This window comes from Bufo gargarizans, chromosome 5, assembly GCF_014858855.1.
Source record: "Bufo gargarizans isolate SCDJY-AF-19 chromosome 5, ASM1485885v1, whole genome shotgun sequence".
Classification (NCBI taxonomy): Eukaryota; Metazoa; Chordata; class Amphibia; order Anura; family Bufonidae; genus Bufo; species Bufo gargarizans.
In genome coordinates this window covers 468,943,560-468,965,143 of record NC_058084.1, presented here as the reverse complement: position 1 = coordinate 468,965,143, position 21,584 = coordinate 468,943,560, and the positions used below count along the sequence as shown (strand labels likewise).

General features: G+C 46.1%; 1 protein-coding gene across 3 annotated transcripts; it reads right to left on the bottom strand.

Annotated features, from left to right (window-relative positions):
• Positions 1 to 1,066: 1,066 nt before the first annotated feature.
• LOC122939561 (neoverrucotoxin subunit alpha-like) lies at positions 1,067 to 21,554 on the bottom strand. 3 transcript variants are annotated; one of them, XM_044295641.1, is made up of 5 exons: positions 21,499 to 21,530; positions 21,136 to 21,341; positions 4,684 to 4,786; positions 4,441 to 4,545; positions 1,068 to 2,655 (listed from the first exon to the last, which is right to left on the bottom strand). In XM_044295641.1, the coding sequence occupies exons 4-5, from the start codon at positions 4,520 to 4,522 to the stop codon at positions 1,145 to 1,147; spliced, it is 1,593 nt and encodes a 530-aa protein (XP_044151576.1). In that variant the 5' UTR covers positions 4,523 to 4,545; positions 4,684 to 4,786; positions 21,136 to 21,341; positions 21,499 to 21,530; the 3' UTR covers positions 1,068 to 1,144. The 3 variants fall into 3 exon arrangements, with proteins under 3 accessions (XP_044151577.1, XP_044151576.1, XP_044151575.1); XM_044295640.1 differs by lacking the exon at positions 21,136 to 21,341 and having other exon boundaries at positions 4,684 to 4,784; positions 21,499 to 21,543; XM_044295642.1 differs by lacking the exons at positions 4,684 to 4,786; positions 21,136 to 21,341 and having other exon boundaries at positions 1,067 to 2,655; positions 21,499 to 21,554.
• Positions 21,555 to 21,584: the final 30 nt, after the last annotated feature.

Below are 21,584 nucleotides of genomic sequence, written 5' to 3'. Positions count from 1 at the left end.
GCACCTAGAGGATCGGTCTACCTTCTCAAGATGCCGCCGCCCAGCGCCTTCCTCCAGCCCGCCCATCTGCTTCAGAATGCATCAAACGGACGACTTCACGCGCATGCGCCGTGCGCAGCTGTATTCGGCGCATGCGCAGTGAATGTCCGACCGCTTCCCTGCTCAGACATCTCCACTGCGCCTGCACCGATGACGTCATAGTGCTCCATCGGTGCAGGCGCAGTGGAGATGTCTGAGCAGGGAAGCGGTCGGACATTCACTGCGCATGCGCCGAATACAGCCGCGCGCGGCGCATGCGCGTGAAGTCGTCCGTTTGATGCATTCTGAAGCAGATGGGCGGGCTGGAGGGAGGCGCAGGGCGGCGGCATCTTGAGAAGGTAGACCGATCCTCTAGGTGCTAATGACGCCCCCATAGCACCTAGAGTGTCATTAACATATCCATATAAGTTCTTTTTTTAGGTAAACGGCTGCCCCAAAAGCTATTATAGCGGGATAGTTTGGCAGAGCAGACACTAGCGGATCGCTAGTGTCTGACACCTAATTATGTGAAATCAAAGTGATAGAAACCCTTTAAATCAATGATTAGATCTCATATGCTGTTAGTAATATGTTAAAAAATATTCGATCAGTAAGTGATAGTGTACTCTCGTCCAATCACGGGTTGTTGTTGTTTTTGCTCTTCTACAGTCAATCTGGTTCTTTACCTCCTTTTTTTACGGGTCTGTTACACAACCAAAGCACATTAGGCGTCTTTCACACGAGCGTGACGGATTGGCTACGGATGCGTTCAGTGAAACTCGCACCATTTTGAAAGCAAGTTCAGTCAGTTTTGTCTGCGATTGCGTTCAGTTGTTCCTTTTTTTTTTCCGCCCAGGTGAAATGCGTTTTGATGCGTTTTTCACGCGCATAAAACTGAAGGTTTACAAACAACATCTCTTAGCAACCATCAGTTAAAAACGCATCGCACCTGCACTTGATTGCGGATGCGATGTGTTTTTCACTGAAGCCCCATTTACTTCTATGGGGCCAGGGCTGCGTGAAAAACGCTGAATATAGAACGTGCTGCATTTTTCACGCAACGCAGAACTGATGCGTTAAAAAAACGCTCATGTACACAGCCCCATTGAAATGAATGGGTCAGGATTCAGTGCAGGTGCAATGTGTTCACGTCACCCATTACACCCACGCAGAAACAAAATTGCTTGTGTGAATGGGGAATTTGTTTAAAAGAGAGGTCTATGAAAGTAAACTTTACAGGAGGCAGACACTCCGGAGTCATCCCTTCGCCCTTCTTGTAGTAATGAACACCGATTCCGGGACATTTACTGCATTCAACAGATGTGACCAGTGGATTGGTGCGTGGCATTTCAAATCCGTACAATCGATATATCATTTTTACCTTCTTATGTATATTGCTTTGTTCGAACCATTGTTTAGTTTCCCCTTCGTTAAAGCTGTCCTGAAGATCCCAAGTTTCCTTGTGAAGCCAGGACTCTAAATGTGAGAGATACGGGTCTGCAGAAGCCAAGGAGGAGAAGTTAACGCAAAATGTGCACTCAAAGTTTGGATCAAGAATTTCTCTCATCAGCTCTCTTTCCTCTGACACCACTCTGAAACCCTTCAGTTGCTTTAATAATGAATGGACAGTCTCCATCTCCTGCCATCTTCTGATGAGAAATGTCCTGATGTTCTTGTCCCTAAATGGAGATTTCTCTTTACTGGTGAGAATGTTCTCCAGAATAGACTCTTTCTTCTTTCCACAACGTATAGATGGCAGTACTTGGGACAACTGTTTCTGGAATTTAACCCTAAAATATTCAAAAAGTTTCTTGAACTGGCTGATCTTGTTGAGAGCTGGGAAAGCTATGGCCGCCGGATGTCTCATCATATCGTTACACTCCATGACGACTTCTGACATCTGCTGCAGGATAGTCTCTGCTGTGAAAACCAGATGATCACTAATCTGTCTTACCAAGCTGGCAGCTCTGTCGTCCAAGTTTTTCAAGGGGTACAGCCAGACTTTTATAGGCACGGCCTTCTCCCCATCCTCTCCTAATTGTTTTGGGAGGCTGGCATAGGTTGTCACTGCTTCCTCGTAATTCACTGGGTTTTTCTTCAGAGCAAAGTCCCCATGAAACTTACAGTTGAACTGACGGACTTCTTCATTCTCTGCTTCATTCATCTTCACCTCTCCTGTGAGATTTCCTATCTTCATGACCATTCCTGTAATTTTTCCTTTAACTTCTTTAGTTGTTTCAGCGTTGGAAATTTTTTTGTCAAATATGAAGAATGCCTGGGCTCCATATAAAATGGCGGTAACCACATGGGTTGCTATCCCTTTGTCTAACACATCTTTGTAGGTGATGTTCTTTTGGCAGAGGTGGTTCATACCGAGTTGATCAAACCTGGTGGTTCTCAAGTACTTCAGAGTGACTCGAGCTTGTTTCTTCGATTCCTTTGTATCAGTAAAGTATTTTCCAGATCCCCCGACTTCGACCATGCCACTCCACAGACTGAGCTTTAATTCTCCAGAGACATCCAGAGCAGACGACTTGCCAGAAACCGTGTCAGATGCCAGCACTTCAAAATCTGTGCAATTTTGAGGCGTTGTGGAAATATTGTTGGCCAGATCCTCTCTGTTCCATAGGGTAATGCCTAAGACCAAAGACAAAAGATCATTATGAATTACTTAGGGTAGAGGCAGATGTGACGTAGGACACGATACAGTAGAAAACCAGCGCAGCCTGTGAATATGAGGAAGTCCACACAACAACCCAAGTAAACACCTCACCGTCCATTGTCACATGTGAACACTGATCATGAAAAGGTTTTATGTCCCCCTGAAGAGAGTGCACCACTAGGTGCATTGTGTGCAATCTGGGGGAGTGTAAGGTATTCAACCTATCTGCAAGGTATTATTGATGTTGGACTTTGCCTTGGAATTAAAACAGTCATAACCTGAGATTTAGGCTACATGCACACGACAGATGTTTTTTGCGGTCCGCAAATAGCAGATCCGTGATCCTGTTTTATTTTTTTTACGGCTCACCCTCATTACGTTTGTCTGAAAATTTTGTAGGTTGTGTTTCTGTGTCTTCAGTTATTTTTTTTTGTGTCCGCCAAAAAAAACTGAAGGCTGTAATTCTTGAAATTTAATATATACAGGTTTCCCAGCAACCATCCGCAAAAAAAACAAAACGGATGCGGATGACATACAGTTGGCTTCCGTTGGTCTCCCGCATTTTTTTGCGGACCCATTGACTTCAATGGGTCCGCAAAACTTTTTTTTTGCGGACAAGAATAGGACATGCAATACTTTTTTTGCGGACGGGAAACACTGACAGCGGACGCGGAAAATAAATGGTTGACTACACCACAATTTTAATGGCTCCATAGAAATGCATGGGTAACCATCCGATCAGCCCAAAAAAAAACTGAACGGACGCAGAGAAAAACATGTAGCCTTAAGGGTCCATTCACACGTCCGTTGTTTCTTTCCTGATCTGTTCTGTTTTTTGCGGATCAGATCTGGACCCGTTCATTTTCAATGGGTCCTGAAAAAAATCGGACAGCACAATGTCTGACTTTTTTTCAGGACTCATTGAAAATGAATGGGTCCAGATCTGTTCCGCAAAAAACGGAACAGATCAGGAAAGAAACAACGGACGTGTGAATGGACCCTAACGCTGTAAATATAGCCTAAGGCCATACAGTGTAAGGCTACTTTCACACTAGCGGCATGGAACTCCGGCAGGCTGTTCCGGCGGGTGATGTTTGCCGTGCTGCCGCCGACACTCCAGCCCGCCCCCATCATAGTCAATGGGGCCGGAGTGGTAGTCCGTGGGCACTAGCGGCAGCACAGATCCGACAGGCTGTTCACCCGCTGGAACAGCCTGCCGGAGTTCCCGGACGCTAGTGTGAAAGTAGCCTAACGATACATGCACACGACCATTGTTTTGGTCCGCATCTGAGCCGCAGTTTTTGCTGCTTGGATGTGGACCCATTCACTTCAATGGGGCTGCAAAAGATGCGAACAGCACTCCGTGTATTGTCCGCAGTGATTTCCAGGTGCGGCTCTAAACACAGACGAGGAGCAGATCTTTCCCTTATACCTTATGTCTGTCACCACCTCGCTGGCTCGGATATTTCCATCGGCCCCATAGAAATGAATGGGAGAGGTGGCCGTGCAAGCACTGTGCGCTCCCATTCATTTCTATGGGGATTCTGGAGGGCCAATAGGAAGGCTTGGTGATGGCCAGACCCGGCACCACCGGCCACCACTTTGCCGGCCTCATGTTAGGCTTTGTTTTAGAAATAGGTGCGGGTTCCAGAGGTGGGACCCGCAGCTATCAGACAATGGGGCAAACCTAGGGATATGCCCCATCGTCTGAGAGGACACAACCCCTTGGAGACAAGATATCATTTTACTTATGGAGTTACCTGGAATAAGTTTCTCTTCATAACAATTGTACAACATCCCGAGAGAGAAGGGGCGTCCTAGAGATGGGATTTCTAGAGTCATTTTGATTGATGTCCTTGGTTCTCCTGCAGGGAAACAGAGCATCGCAGCCTGAAGTACATGAAGGGCTTGTTACGTCTGCACCTGGACTTTGTGTTCACCTTTGAATATCATGTCTCTATCTACATACAGATATAAATTACATTAAACACACCGTTACTCACCTCGTCCTGATCCTTAGTTTTAACGGGTTTTGTCCAAAGCTGAATTCACAATTCCGCAGGTGTCAGAAGTGAAATCTCCCAGCATTCCTTGCTCAGTCAGCCTCTTGTCATTTAAAGGGGGAGACAACGAGACAGTGCTATCAGAGCCTACATTATGTACAGGGAGGCAGTAATATCTGTACCTACATCATATACAGGTGAGACGGAGGCAGTACTATCTGTACCTACATCATTTATAGGGAAGTAGTACTGTCTGTACCTACAGATGTAGTAGGGTTAACACGCATGCTTTATGAGACGTGTTATCTAAACTAAATGCGTTAAGCAAACACCTTCAATCGCTTTTGTTTCAAGATAACTCAAATTTCTTAAGTCATTGTGTTAAGAGTTTGTGTGCTAACCCTGCTACATCTGTACATGAGACAGGGAGGCAGTACTATCTCTACCTACATAATTTACAAGCAGAGAAAGGGAGGCAGTACTATCTGTACCTACATCATTTACAAGGAGAGACAGGGAGGCAGTACTATCTGTACCTACATCATATACAGGGGGAGGCAGTACTATCTCTACCTACATAATTTACAAGCAGAGAAAGGGAGGCAGTACTATCTGTACCTACATCATATACAGGGGGAGGCAGTACTATCTGTACCTACATCATTTACAAGGAGAGACAGGGAGGCAGTACTATCTGTACCTACATCATATACAGGGGGAGGCAGTACTATCTCTACCTACATAATTTACAAGAAGAGAAAGGGAGGCAGGACTATATGTACCTACATCATATACAGGGGGAGGCAGAACTATCTGTACCTACATCATTTACAAGGAGAGACAGGGAGGCAGTACTATCTGTACCTACATCATATACAGGGGGAGGCAGTACTATCTGTACCTACATCATTTACAAGGAGAGACAGGGAGGCAGTACTATCTGTACCTACATCATATACAGGGGGAGGCAGTACTATCTGTACCTACATCATTTACAAGCAGAGACAGGGAGGCAGTACTATCTGTACCTACATCATTTACAAGGAGAGACAGGGAGGCAGTACTATCTGTACCTACATCATATACAGGGGGAGGCAGCACTATCTGTACCTACATCATTTACAAGCAGAGACAGGGAGGCAGTACTATCTGTACCTACATCATTTACAAGGAGAGACAGGGAGGCAGTACTATCTGTACCTACATCATTTACAAGGAGAGACAGGGAGGCAGTACTATCTGTACCTACATCATTTACAAGGAGAGACAGGGAGGCAGTACTATCTGTACCTACATCATATACAGAGGGAGACAGGGAGGCAGTACTATCTGTACTTACATGATTTACTGGGAGAGAACAGGGGGGTAGTAACAACACTGCCTTAATCATTTTTTAAAAACGAAGAACGACAAGTGCCTACATTATTTACTGCTAGAGACAAGAAAACAACACAATACCTACATTACTGGAGGCAGTACTATCAGTGCCTATATAATTCACAAGGACAGAGAAAGAGGCAGTACTATCCAGACTTACATCATTTACAGGGAAACCCATATAAATGTCACTGTAATTGTACTGACCTGGAGAGTTAGGAGAACAGGTCAGTTTTATCTCATAGGGAACGCCACAAATCGACCCCCCCCCGTGTCACGTGCCGGAGGCCCAAGGCAGACGTATAGGATGTCAAGCGAACAGGACACAGGCAAAACAGACCATGACAGTAAGCAGATTAGGCAATAGTGGTAGCACTACCAGAACCAAGTGCACGGACAGACCAGAGGAAGAACCCAGAGAGCGGAGAGCAAGTGAGCCCTGTTCTTCACAGAGCCCCTGATGGTGGTGATGAAATGGGCCGAGGACTCCCTGGTCGCTCCTCTAGGAAGGTCCTCTAGCACTTGGCGGGGACGTGATGACGTAGTCACGCTATGTTGCGCCCTCCTCCTCCCCCTCGCCACACTGATCCATGCTCTATCCTGGATGATCTGAGCGCTCTATCGCATGCAAGTCCTGTTACATCTCCAGACCTCCTCAGCATCTCTCCCGCTTCTTTGCCGCGCCGAGACTGCCTGTTGCTATGTGCCGCTTCCTGCAGGATTCCTCTCCCTGGTCCTTCCCTGTTCCCTTCTACCTCTCTGGTTCTTCCGCTTCATCGCTCTCCGACGGCCCTAGTATTCAGATTTGAAGAAGACGCGCTCCGTCTCCCCGTCATGTCCTCCTTTGTTTGATCCATTCATTCTTCCCTTCCTTTCTTTGTGTACTACCCCCGACATCCTGGCTGTTTTATTAGATTAAACGATTTCCATTACTCGTTGCCTCTATGATTGTATTGCTGGAATGGTGATTGCTGCATTTTGTATGAACTTTTTTCCTCTTTTGGATGAATTGTTTTTCTTTTGAGCGCCATCTTTCTTTCTGGTAATTAATATAAATTAGGCAAAGAAAGGAGGGAGAGGAGAAAGTCAGAAAAAGAAAGAGGGGAGGAAAAGAAAGAAAAGAGAAAAGTAAGAGTGCAGAGGGCAGGTCCGGCGCCAGGCGTCGCTTCTACAGGTGGTATGTCAGTTCTTAGAGTTTTTGTCGTGACCCCAGTTGCATTTCAGCAACGAGGGACTAAGTCCCCCTATGTAGAAGGTGATGGTAGAACACTCTGGTATAGGCAACCCTCATACCAGAGTGGTATGAGGGTTACCTATAGTGTCCCTATAGGTGCGGCTTTGCACTCGTCACGGTGATCCTACCTGGGTATCCAGAACCCCAAGCGAGGTCGTCCGCGGCAGTGATAATAGGGTGAATAGTTGAGGGATTTGCAGAATAAATAGAGTCCAGAATTTTATTGAAGTTGAAACAGCTTTACTTGATTACACTTGCATCAGGAAACAATCTTCCAAACCTTATCTTGGTTATCAGCAAGCTTTGGCTTAAGTTTTGGCAGGCAAACACATTCGGCTTTGCTACATCTGTCACTTTCTTTGGCTCTGCTGTGCTATCAGATTAAATAGAAACGTTTCCATTCTGCTGTACTTAGCTTATTGTAGTCTGACTCTGTCTTTCTCCTGATCTGTATCTTTCTCTTTATCCAGGGAATCTTTCTTCCTAGCTTTGGAGGCATTCAGCTTAGGCCTACAGGCCCAGCAGAGCAGACAGTGCTCTGCTGGCTGGAACACAGCCATCCCCTTGCAGGGGGTACTCTCTTCTGCAGGCTTGCCCAGCACGGACGAGGGCCTGCTCCTTCCCCTTACAGGGGATCCCTTAGACTAACCTTCATTAGCTAAACTCTTCCCTCTCTAGAGAGGGCTAGAATGGATAGAAGGTTCCATTCCAGGCAAAAAAGAGAAAAAGCAGAAGAAACGAAGAAAAGTTATTATTAAAGGGAAAAGATGGGAAGGGGGAGAAAAAATGGGCAAGAGGAAGGGAAGAAAAAAAAATGGCCCCTAAGCAAAATAGGCGTTCTGCTGAACATACATCGGTCAAAACAGGCCAGAAACTGACAGCATCGCCTAAAATTGATCACTTTTTGAAGTCCCCAAAGGTTGTCCCTACAAGAGCGGGACATAAAGGGTCGCAAGATGTGGATGTAGTTAAAAAAAGGTGGATCCAATATGGAAGAAGTTTCTGACTATTAGCGTTGATTACAAATATTCTAATTCCAATTTTTATCGCGAATATTGGCACTTCGAGAATTCGCGAATATCTAGAATATAGTGCTATATATATATATATTTGTATTCGTGAATAGTCAAAAAAACATTTCATCTGAACCCATGATCCCTCACGGCTTCTTTCTTGTGGGCCAATGAGAAGGTGCAATATCTTTGACTTTAGGAGCAGAGTTGATCGCAAATTTTTTTATTTCCGATTTTCGCATTCAAGAAAATAATGACTGGAGATCACGAATCCTCGAATATATGACGAATATTCGCGAAATATTGCGAATTTGAATATTGCCCCTGCCGCTCACCACTGCTGACTATAACATTCAGGAGGTGGGGCGGAGAGAGATGATGTTACTGTGTTGTCCAAAGGCGAATCCTCACCACTGAATGAAAATCTAGGTGCGGTAAAAAAACCTGAAAGTTAATGAAAGTAATCTCTACTCAACTTGGGGTAATTCAGACCGATGTGGCTCTGATAAGAGATGAGGTTTCTAAAATACGGGACAGAGTAACTACTATAGAAAAATCTGTAGAGGTCCTGGAGAAGGAAGTTAAAAATTTTAAAATGGAAATTCCTATGTTGAGATCTGAGGGTAACGCCCTTAAAGGGTTTCTACCACCACATTTTGACCTAATTAGCTGTCAGACACTAGCGATCTGCTAGTGTCTGCTGTACCTAACCATACTATTGTAATCCCTTTCTCTGCAGCGGTTACCCTAAAAAACTAACTTTTATTGCTATGCAAATGAGCCTCTAGGTGCTATGGGGGCGTCTTTTCAGCACCTAGAGCAGTGATGGCGAACCTATGGCACGGGTGCCAGAGGCGGCACTCAGAGCCCTCTCTGTGGGCACCCGCACCTTGGAAAAAGTATGTGGCGTACCAATATGCTTTAGACTTTTCCTCCCATTCATCAGCGCGGGGCGCACTATGCACAGCACAGGCAGTGCACTGAATGTAGGCAGGCTATTATAGCTAACTGACATGGAACATATACTATACTGGACTGTAGTATTCAGGGTAAATTGCTGTGTTGGCACTTTGCGATAAATAAGTGGGTATTTGGTTGCAGTTTGGGCACTCAGTCTCTAAAAGGTTCACCATCACTGACCTAGAGGCTCCGTCTACTCACGATTTTTGCCGCCCAGCTCGTCCCTCCAGCCCGCCCCTCTCCTCTAGATTGACAGCCTACTTCTCTCCATCTCGGCCGAATTCTCGCGCCTGCGCCGTGTGCTTCTGTATTCGGTGCAGGCGCAGTGACACTCCCGTAGGGGTGTAGTTTCTTAGATGGGGTCACTTTTATGGAGTTTCTACTCTAGGGGTGCATCAGGGGTTCTTCAAATGGGACATGGTGCCCAAAAAAAAGGCCATCAAAATCTGCCTTCCAGAAACCATACGGCATTCCTTTCCTTCTGCGCCCTGCCGTTTAGTCATACAGCAGTTTACGACCACATATGGGGTGTTTCTGTAAACTACAGAATCAGAGTAATACATATTAAGTTTTGTTTGGCTGTTAACCCTTGCTTTGTTACTGAAAAAAACAGATAAAAATGGAAAATTTGCCCAAAAAATTGCTGTTTTGGCACCGTTATTATTTTATTTTTTTGATTTTATAGAGCAGATTCTTACGGACGTGGCGATACCTATATTTATTTAGGTTTTACACTATATTATCCTTTTATAAACAAAAAAAATAATTTTAGTATCTCCATAGTCTAAGAGTAATATTTTTTTTGTTTTCAGCCGATTATCTTAGGTAGGGGCTAATTTTTTGCGGGATGAGAGGACGGTTTTATTGGCACTATTTTGAGGGGCATATGACTTTTTGATCGCTTGCTATTACACTATTTGTCAGGTAAGGTGACAAAAAAATACCTTTTTTTTTGCACCGTTTTTTTTTTTTGACCGTGTTCATCTGAGGGGTTAGATCATGGGGTATTTTTATTTAGCAGATTCTTACAGTCGCGGCGATACCTAATATGTCTAAGTTTTTTTAATTTATTTAGGTTTTACACTATATTATCCTTTTATAAACAAAAAAAAAACATTTTAGCATCTCCATAGTCTAATAGTCAGTTTTTTTTGTTTTTAGCCGATTATCTTAGGTAGGGGCTCATTTTTTGCGGGATGAGAGGACAGTTTTATTGGCACTATTTTGGGGGGCATATGACTTTTTGATCGCTTGCTATTACACTATTTGTGAGGTAAGGTGACAAAAAATACTTTTTTTTGCACCGTTTTTATTAAAACAATTTGACCGTGTTCATCTGAGGGGTTAGGTCAAAATTCTTACGGACGCGGCGATACTCAACTTTTTTTATTTATTTTAGTTTTACAAATTAATATTTTTTTTAATGTTTTGTTTTTGTCTGAGAACCATATCTTTTTTTTTTCTGATTGTCAGTGGCTAAATGGAATTAAAATTGGGGAAGGGGATTAGAAATTTAGTCCTCCATGGAAGTGTGGTACTCCCTGAAGCAACCAATAATGCAGAGGCCCGGATGATCGGGGCACGTGTCACACTGAGTAGTGGTGTCTCGTATATCCCTCCTGTGACACACTCTGCACTTTTTTTGGATCCGTCCCTTCTTTCCAGTATGGGTGACCAAACCTGGAAAGTGTTGGCCAGGGACGATCCGGGCGCCTCCAGTTCCCGAGGTACTCCGGCCTGCTCTTTCCCGGTCAGAAAAGACCAGGGCCTGGAGGACTGCCTCATAGACCTGGAGGAATTTCCCTGTGTTGCCAGCGCACAGGGACAGGGGTGATGCCGTTACCGTGAATTGTGGACAGTACAAGGACATCCCTTTTGTCCTTATATCTGACCAGCAACAGGTTTCCACTGGTAAGGGCACGTGTCTCACCCCTGGGAATAGGTATCTGGAGGGGGTGGGTAGGGAGGCCACGTTGATTTTTCTGCACGGTCCCACAAGCGGACGTGGATCTGGAACAAGGGGATACTAGTATAAAAGTTATCCACGTACAGGTGGTAAGCCTTATCTAGCAGTGGGTACATAAGGTCCCACACATGTTTCCTGCTAACACCCAGAGTGGGGGGACATTCTGGGGGTTGAATACGGGAATCTCGCCCCTTGTACACACGAAACTTGTAAGTGTACCCTGAGGTACTCTCACAAAGTTTGTACAGCTCCACGTCATACCTCGCCTTTTTAGAGGGAACATACTGGCGGAAAATGAGTTTCCCCTTGAAAGCAATGAGACTCATTAACCGCGACCTCCCTTCCAGGTACATAGGCCTCCAAAAATTTGGCCCCAAAGTGATCGATGACCGGCCTGATTTTGTACAGGCGGTCATAGGCAGGATCACCTAGGGGGGGACATGCTGCATTATCTGCATAATGCAGACATTTCTGGATGGCATCAAACCGGGTACGTGTCATGCCCGTACTGTAAAGTGGGGTCTGGTAGACGATGTCCCCACTCCAGTAATGCCTGACACAGTTTTTTTTGACTAGGCCCCTGAGCAGCACAAGGCCCCAAAATGTCCTCATCTCAGCTGCACTGACCGGAGTCAAGCCATCAGCCCTAGCCAAAAGGGAGCCTGGATGTTGAGCAATGAACTGTTGGGCGAACACTTTGTTTGCTCCACCATCAGATTTACAAAGTGGTCACTGAAAAAAAGACTAAAGTAGTCGTATTCAGTGAAGCCCACTGTGGGAATCTGGATTCCTGCTTGGCCAACAAAATAAGGAATCGCAGGCTCAAAATGCTCTGGGGTATACCATGCAAGTTCACCGATAAGGGGCTCCGGTGGACTTAACTGGTGGGCCGGAAAACTAGTACGAGCCCCAGAGCTTCTCGTACTAGTGTGGGCCACAGGGTCCCTAGCATGGCGATTAGGGTGATGCAACAAAAAACTATAATTTTTTTCCCACTAAACTTTCCCTGAATATCCCTGCCTAACATAACCTGTCCCTAACCTTTCCCTAAATACCTTTTAGTGCCAGATGGCACTGTGGAGGGTCAGAAGGGGGTGCTGGGCACAGATGGGGGTGCTGGCTCTGGAGATCCGATTGTAGGCTCCTCTTTCCTCGCTCCTGGAAACTGAAAAGAGCGCTGCAATTATTTGAACCTCCCACCCGCCCTGCAACCAATCAGAAGCCATCACCATCATCTCTCAGGATCGCAGGATGGTGATTGGTGGTGTATTATCACACCACCGATCACCATCCTGTTCCGGGTTATCGGGTCCCCAGGGACCCGAATAACCCGGAAATGCAGCAAACCACAGGTCTGAAATGACCTGCGGTTTGCCGCGATCGCTGATACAGGGGGGGGGGGGTCACAGGACCCCCCAGCGCATTGTCCCAGGGTGCCTGCTGCGGTGATCGGAACTACACATGATGTACCGGTACGTCATGTGTCCACAGGAGGTTAAGGGACAGAAATATTTTTCTGAATCATGTTGCCCAGGAAAAATGCTGGCCAGGGTGATCTCTAATCAGGATCCCAAAAAAGAGATGTTACCATTCACTCTCCTGAGGGCATAATTATTCGAGATCATGAATCCATTAAAGAAGCATTTGTGAAATATTTTTTGGAATTATATAAATCAGAAAATAGTGTTCCAGACGAAACGATTGATTCATATTTGGACTCTCTCTCTCCCAGATGTTCCAAGAGAATCCCTAGATGTGAACCTTTCTTTGCAAGAGGCCGCTTTGAAGGCTTGTGCGGGAAACTCTTCTCCGGGATCTGATCGACTCCCATATGACTTATCGTAAATATAGGGAGGTAGTCTTTCCCCGTCTTCTAAAGGTACTTATTGAGGCAATGGAGGATGGCAGTCTTCCGGAATCAATGACAGAGGCTGTAGTAGTATTAAAAAAGGTGAAGATCCCTTAGATATGAGCTCGTATAGGCCGATTTCTCTACTAAACACTGATGTGAAGCTTCTCTCAAGGATTCTTACTACTAGGCTGTCTAGGGATATTTAATCTATTATACATCCTGAACAAAATGGGTTTATTCCTAACAAGGGTGATTATTATAACTTGCACCGCCTTTTTACCAATATTCAGTCCTCCGGGGGAGGGGGGGGTCTCTCGTTCCATCCTGTCTTTGGATGCCTCCAAGGCCTTTGACAGGGTGGAGTGGAGATTTCTCTGGAAGGTCTTAGAGAGGATGGGATTTTAAAGTAAGTTTATAAATATGGTTAGGCTCTTGTATAAATCTTCTAGGGCGAGGCTGAATATTAATAAGATGCTTACAAGGTGCGCTTTTTTGGGGAGAGGGGTACTCGTCAAGGATGTCCATTATCTCCATTATTATTTGATATTTATATTGAGCCCCTTGCTGTTAGAGTCAGGCAAGACCCTACGATTGAAGGTTTTGGGACATTGGGAACAGAAGATCGTATTTCCCTATATGCTGTTTTATTTTATATACAACATTCTGATTCCACACTTCTGAGGGTTATTCGAGTTGTTAATTCCTTTGGTGAGGTTTCGGGTCTTGATATTAATTGGTCTAAAACTATTCTTATGCCCCTGGATAGATTACAACCCTTTACTGAGGAGTTGTTTAGTAATCTGAGGATTTCCGACTCGTTTGAATATTTAGGTATCGTTATCTCTGCTAAGATTCAAGACTTCCTACACTCGAATTTGATCCCATTGGTAACCAAATTGAGATCTAAAATAAAGATATGGCTCCGACTCCCGCTATCTAGAGCCGATAGAATATGTTTGGTGAAGATGGTGATATTGATCCAATTATTGTATATCCTCAGGAACTCCCCAGTATGGGTTGAAGATAAGTTTTTTAAATTGAGAGAATTATTAATGATCTCCTCTGGGGGAGGAAGCGAGTAAGGCCAAATTGGAGCATTTTTATAAGTCGATGGAACGGGGATTAAATCTTCCCTATTTCAAAGGCTATTTTATAGCATCACAGTTACCGTATGGTTGTACCATGAATGGGTGAAAAGTCCACTATGTAGAACTTTGGTGAAAATGTCGCCACATGATAATATTTTTACCCTACTGGAATCTGGTCAATTAATTAATCCCCAACAGGATTATACAGTTGCTGCGAAGCTACATATTAAGTCCTGGAGTACTATCAGAGATTGGTTTGGGATAAAGGGATTTCTTTGTTGTACGCCCCTCTGGTATAATTGTTATTTACAGGCCTTAGTATTGGCAAAAGAATAACATTTGGTATCTTACACAGGTGGTTGGAAATGGTTATATTCTTTCCTTTTTGGAGTTAGCACAAACAGAAAATATTTCTAACTTATCTTGGGTTCGTCACTTTCTAGTATAAAAGGAAAATAGTTTTTTGATATTGACACTTCCACATAGGGGTGGGCGGTATAAGCATTAGCAATGCGCCGCACAGACAGAAGAAGGAGCGCCCGGCGGCCACAGCGCACGAGAGTATAATGCTGCTCGCTGACATACCATGGCAGCCAGGACTTCAGTAGCGTCCTGGCTGCCATGGTAACCGATCGGAGCCCCAGCATTACACTGCTGGGACTCCGATCAGAACTGCTGCTGCCACCAATGATGTGGGGGGGAAGGGGGCCCCTGCCACCAATGATCAATACTGGGGAGGGAGGGGGGGCGCACTGCCCACTGCCACCAATAATGGGGGGGGGGGGACCCTGTGGCCACTGCCACCAATGATTAATACTGGGAGGGGGGGTGAGTTTGAGTTACCAGAGGGGGCTGATAAGAGGGGAGAGACTGGGGGGCTGATCAGAGACTGGGGGATACATCAGAGGCTGGGGGGATGATCAGAGGGCTGGGGGTCTGATCAGAGGGCTGGGGGTCTGATCAGAGGGCTGGGGGTCTGATCAGAGGGCTGGGGGTCTGATCAGAGGGTTGGGGGTCTGATCAGAGGGCTGGGGGGCTGATCAGAGGGCTGGGGGGCTGATCAGAGGGCTGGGGGGGTGATCAGAAGCTGGGGGGCTGATCAGAGGCTGGGGGGCTGATCAGAGGCTGGCTGCCATGGTTAGCTCCCTGCTGCTGTGTGCGCAAAGCACAGGGCAGCAGGGAGAGTGTAAAGTCCTATTCACCCTAATAGAGCTCTATTAGGGTGAATATGACAAGGGTTCTAGCCCTTAAGGGGGCTAATAGTTATTAAATAAAAAGTAAAAAACAAAACAAAAAAACAGTTTAACCCCCCCAAATATAGAAAACAACATATTGCGATATATATCGCACATGCTTAAAATTATATCGCAATATAGATTTTAGGCCATATCGCCCACCCCTACTTCCACATTTTTGCATGATTTGATAGCAAAGCCAGCACAGAGGGTTAAGATTCCTCACTGTTATAAATATCTACTTAAAGCACGATTTATTAATTCACAGTACTCTGGGCAAAAAGCTTGGAGAAGGGATCGCCCAATGATTTCGGATGATTGGGATAATATATTGGGGAATGTGTTAGGGAATAATATAGGGATGTGTTAGGGATAATATATTGGGGAATTAGTTTCTCATAACTTTAATCATACTCTGGTTCAATTTAATCATTCACACAGAATTTATATTTCACCTTTTTGGCTTACCGTATTTTTCGCCCTATAAGACGCACCTAGGTTTTTGAGGAGGAAAATAAGAAAAAAAATATTTTGAACCAATAGGTGTGCTTTTGGTGGGTTTTGAACTAATTGTGGTCTGTGGTTGGCGCACTGTTATGGGGGATCTGTGGGTGACGCACTGTTATGGGGGATCTGTGGGTAACGCACTGTTATGGGGGATCTGTGGGTGACACACTGTTATGGGGGATCTGTGGGTAACGCACTGTTATGGGGGATCTGTGGGTAACGCACTGTTATGGGGGATCTGTGGGTGACGCACTGTTATGGGGGATCTGTGGGTAACGCACTGTTATGGGGGATCTGTGGGTGATGCACTGTTATGGGGGATCTGTGGGTGACGCACTGTTATGGGGGATCTGTGGGTGACACTTATGGGGGGATCTGTGGGTGACACTTATGGGGGGGGATCTGTGGGTGACACTTATGGGGGGGATCCGTGGGTGACACTTATGGGGGGGGATCTGTGGGTGACACTTATGGGGGGGGATCTGTGGGTGACACTTATGGGGGGGGATCTGTGGGTGACACTTATGGGGGGGGGGATCTGTGGGTGACACTTATGGGGGGGATCTGTGGGTGACACTTATGGGGGGATCTGTGGGTGACACTTATGGGGGGATCTGTGGGTGACACTTATGGGGGGATCTGTGGGTGACACTTATGGGGGGATCTGTGGGTGACACTTATGGGGGGATCTGTGGGTGACACTTATGGGGGGGATCTGTGGGTGACACTTATGGGGGGGATCTGTGGGTGACACTTATGGGGGGGATCTGTGGGTGACACTTATGGGGGGGATCTGTGGGTGACACTTATGGGGGGGATCTGTGGGTGACACTTATGGGGGGGATCTGTGGGTGACACTTATGGGGGGGATCTGTGGGTGACACTTATGGGGGGGATCTGTGGGTGACACTTATGGGGGGATCTGTGGGTGACACTTATGGGGGGGATCTGTGGGTGACAGGCCGGGAGGACGAGCGCTGGCAGCGTGAGTCACTACGTCATGCGCCCATGCCGCCTGCTTCATTCATAAAGTGGGCGGCGCGTGACGTAGTGAGTGACGCGCCGCCCGCCCGTCCTCCCGGCCTGCCTCCTCCCTCCTCTCTGCTACCTACCGAGCACTTGTAGTTGTAAGTAGCGTTGATTATGCGATTACGCGATTTCATTATATACACAATTAACTATTACAGAATACAGATACGATTATACAGTGAGCGGGGCCCGTGTAGTAGAACAGTCACTGCACGGGCCCCGCTGTCATTATAAAAGCAGATGCCGGCCCCCAGCACCTCCTCCCTCACAGCTGATACACCCGCCGCGCGGCATCGCGGCGGGTGTATCATTGAAAATACGGCAAAATCAGCAGCATTCGCCCCATAAGACACACTGGTATTTTCCCCCCACTTTTGGGGGGGAAAAAAGTGTGTCTTATAGGGCGAGAAATACGGTAATAGATGGGGTTTGAGAAACACTTCCAATTGTCCACGGTGTGATTCACCTGAGGCCGATCATTTACATATGTTTTGGACCTGTACAGAACTAGAAGAATATCGGAGGGCAATACACAACATTAACGGAGGTGATGGGCGTGGCTTCACAGAGGTGGGTGTGGTTATCGGTTTGGGGTCTAGCTTTCTTGGGTGAAGCCAGTGGCCACCCTATGCTCCACCCGCCTGGACATCCTTTCCAGTGACATCATGTGCAGGCAGCGCAGTGGCAGTATGACAAGGCAGGGTGATGTTTAACCACCTCAGCTCCCCTAGCTTAAACCCCCTTAATGACCAGAGCACTTTTTACACTTCTGCACTACACTACTTTCACAGTTTATTGCTCGGTCATGCAACTTACCACCCAAATGAATTTTACCTCCTTTTCTTCTCACTAATAGAGCTTTCATTTAGTGGTATTTCATTGCTGCTGACATTTTTACTTTTTTTTGTTATTAATCGAAATTTACCGAACGTTTTGCAAAAAAATGACATTTTTCACTTTCTGTTGTAAATTTTTTTTTTATATATATTTCTATATAAATTTTTCTCTAAATGTATTGTTCTACATGTCTTTGATAAAAAAAAATGTTTGGGTAAAAAAAATGGTTTGGGTAAAAGTTATAGCGTTTACAAACTATGGTACAAAAATGTGAATTTCCGCTTTTTGAAGCAGCTCTGACTTTCTGAGCACCTGTCATGTTTCCTGAGGTTCTACAATGCCCAGACAGTAGAAAAACCGCACAAATGACCCCATTTTGGAAAGTAGACACCCTAAGGTATTCGCTGATGGGCATAGTGAGTTCATAGAACTTTTTATTTTTTGTCACAAGTTAGCGGAAAATGATGATTTTATTTATTTATTTAATTTCCTTACAAAGTCTCATATTCCACTAACTTGTGACAAAAAATAAAAACTTCCATGAACTCACTATGCCCATCACGAAATACCTAGGGGTGTCTTCTTTCCAAAATGGGGTCACTTGTGGGGTATTTATACTGCCCTGGCATTTTAGGGGCCCTAATGCGTGAGAAGTAGTTTGAAATCAAAATGTGTAAAAATGCCCTGTGAAATCCTAAAGGTGCTCTTTGGAATGTGGGCCCCTTTGCCCACCTAGGCTGCAAAAAAGAAATATCTCTCTAAAATACAACTTTTCCCTTTTTTTTATACAAAGTTGTCATTATAGAGAGATATTTCTCTCACCCAGCATGGGTATATGTAAAAAGACACTGCAAAACACATTGCCCTACTTCTCCTGAGTACGGCGATACCACATGTGTAACACTTTTTTGCAGCCTAGATGCGCAAAGGGGCCCAAATTCCTTTTGGGAGGGCATTTTTAGACATTTGGATCCCAGACTACTTCTCACGCTTTAGGGCCCCTAAAATGCCAGGGCAGTATAAATTCCCCACATTTGACCCCATTTTGGAAAGAAGACACCCCAAGGTATTCAATGAGGGGCCTGGCGAGTTCATAGAAGATTTTTTGGGCACAAGTTAGCGGAAATTGATTTTTTTTTGTTTTTTCTCACAAAGTCTCCCTTTCCGCTAACTTGGGACAAAAAGTTCAATCTTTCATGGACTCAATATGCCCCTCACGGAATACCTTGGGGTGTCTACTTTACGAAATGGGGTCACATGTGGGGTATTTATACTGCCCTGGCATTTTAGGGGCCCTAAAGCGTGAGAAGAAGTCTGGAATATAAATGTCTAAAAAATGTTACGCATTTGGATTCCGTGAGGGTATGGTGAGTTCATGTGAGATTTTATTTTTTGACACAAGTTAGTGGAATATGAGACTTTGTAAGAAAAAACAACAACAAAAAAAATCAATTTCCGCTAACTTGTGCCAAAAAATGTCTGAATGGAGCCTTACAGGGGGGTGATCAGGGAGTCTATATGGGGTGATCACCACCCTGTCATTGATCACCCCCCAGTAAGGCTCCATTCAGACGTCCGTATGTGTTTTGCGGATCCGATCCATGGATCCGTAAAACACATACAGACATCTGAATTGAGCCTTACAGGGTAGTGATCAATGACAGGGGGGTGATCAGGGAGTCTATATGGGGTGATCAGGGGTTAATAAGGGGTTAATAAGTGACAGGGGGGGTATAGTGTAGTGTAGTGGTGTTTGGTGCTACTTATTACAGAGCTGCCTGTGTCCTCTGGTGCTCGATCCAAGCAAAAGGGACACCAGAGGACCAGGTATATTAGACGCTGTTATCAAAACAGCGTCTAATATACCTGTTAGGGGTTAAAAAAAATCGCATCTACAGCCTGCCAGCGAGCGATCGCCGCTGGCAGGCTGTAGATCCACTCGCTTACCTGCAGTTCCTGTGTGCGCGCGTTCACAGGAAATCTCGCGTCTCGCGAGATGACGCATAGATGCGTGACACTGCCTGAGACAGCCGCCTCCGGAACGCGATCCTGCGTTAGGCGGTCCGGAGGAGGTTAAAGGGACCACGACTGCCGCAATTTTGAAGTGAGAAAATGAGTGAGCCCCCTAATGAACAGTGGGCCCCAACACTTGCTCGGGTATGCCCGGTGGTGACGCCGGCCCTCGGAGGGAGGGTGACTTTCTCCCTGCAGCTCACGCTTAGACAGCACTGTGCTGCTGTCTGAGAGTGAGCTGTTCAAAAGGACATCCTTGTGTCCGTCCAGGCCCTGCGCCGGATAGAGGGCAGGAAGTCTGAAAGCCGGACTGTCTGGCCTAAAAACTGACCTCTGGCCACCCTAGCGGCAGGCTGCTGTGGAGGTCACAATTAAGGGGACGATCCGCTATGGAGGTCAGTGTAAAGGGGCAGATTGCTGTAGAGGCCACTGTTAAGGGGGCGGCGTGTTGTGGAAATCACTGTTAAGGAGACGAGGTACTGTGGAGGTCACCTTTAAAAAGGCGGGACGCTGTGGAGGTCAATGTTAAGGGAGCGAGATGCTGTGGAGGTCACTGTTAAAGGGGAGGTCTCTGTTAAGGGGGCAGGGAAAGGTGGAGATCACAGTTAAGGGGACGGTCCGCTATGGAGGTCAGTGTTAAAGGGCGGGGTGCTTTAGAGGTCATTGTGTTAGGGGGGCGGGGTGTTGTGGAGGTCACATTTTAAGTGAACGGATCTTTGTGGAGGTCACTGTTAAAGAGGACCTTTCATCGGTTCAAACATTGTGAACTAAGTATCATGACATATACAGCGGCGCCCGGGGATCTCACTGCACTTACTATTATCCCTGGGCGCCGCTCCGTTCTCCCGTTATGTCCTCCGGTATGTTCGGGGACTTGGTTATAGTAGGCGGAGACTTAGGGGACTTGGTTATAGTAGGCGGAGTCTTCCCTTGTTCTGCTGGGCGTCTCCTTCAACTAGGCTGTAGCGCAGAGCTCACAGCCTGGGAGGTTTTTCTCTCAGGCTGTGAGCTCTGCGATGCGATTGGCCAGCGCTACAGCCTAGGAGGAGGAGACGCCCAGCAGAACAAAGGCAGACTCCGCCTACTATAACCAAGTCCCCGAACATACCGGACAAAAAGGGTCCCACATAGGAAGGAACTCCATTAACCCTTTAATGACCAGCTATTTTTCTTTTTCACTATTTGCTTCTCCATGTTTAAGCAGATGTAGAGGAGACGTGGCACTGTGGGGGGGGGGGTCAGTGTTAAGGGGTGGGGGCTGTAGAGGTCAATGTTATAGGTGATAATGTCGATATCTTTTAACGACACAGACAAACATTACGTGAAATAGATTAAATATACCCGAGCGAAGCCGGCGCCTTCTGCTAGCACAATATAATACACGTGCGCCAATCGGGAACTCATAATAAATTGAATGGAGCTAAACCACGAGCAGACTCCTGCTGGGGCTTTGCGAGGGGTCCGCACCAGGAGTGGACCTGGACATTCTTGCCGTGGTCTTGAAAAACCCTCAGTCTCATGAACTTCAGTGTCTCAGTCGTCTCCCTCTGAAAACAATGGGAAATGATTTCAGCGCAGATGCAGCCTGGCACAAAATCCACACTGAAACCCGCGCCTAAACTCCTCCGTGTGATCTAGTCTGCATGACGGTGCAGGTCTGTCGAGAAATGTCCGCACCAGACAGCGATATACGTGTTCTCTTACCAGCAGCTCCGGTGTCCACCGCCTCACCCCGGTAATGGAGTCACAGCCTAGGAATAGTTTCACTTTCAGCTTGTGCATTCCATTCA

Bases quoted from the DNA above. Each gene is read 5' to 3' on its own strand.
- LOC122939561 (XM_044295642.1), bottom strand. From the start codon at position 4,522: ATGACTCTAGAAATCCCATCTCTAGGACGCCCCTTCTCTCTCGGGATG. The intron at 2,656-4,440 runs GTAACTCCATAA...CTTTGGTCTTAG, and splicing joins TGAAGAGAAACTTATTCCAG to GCATTACCCTATGGAACAGA.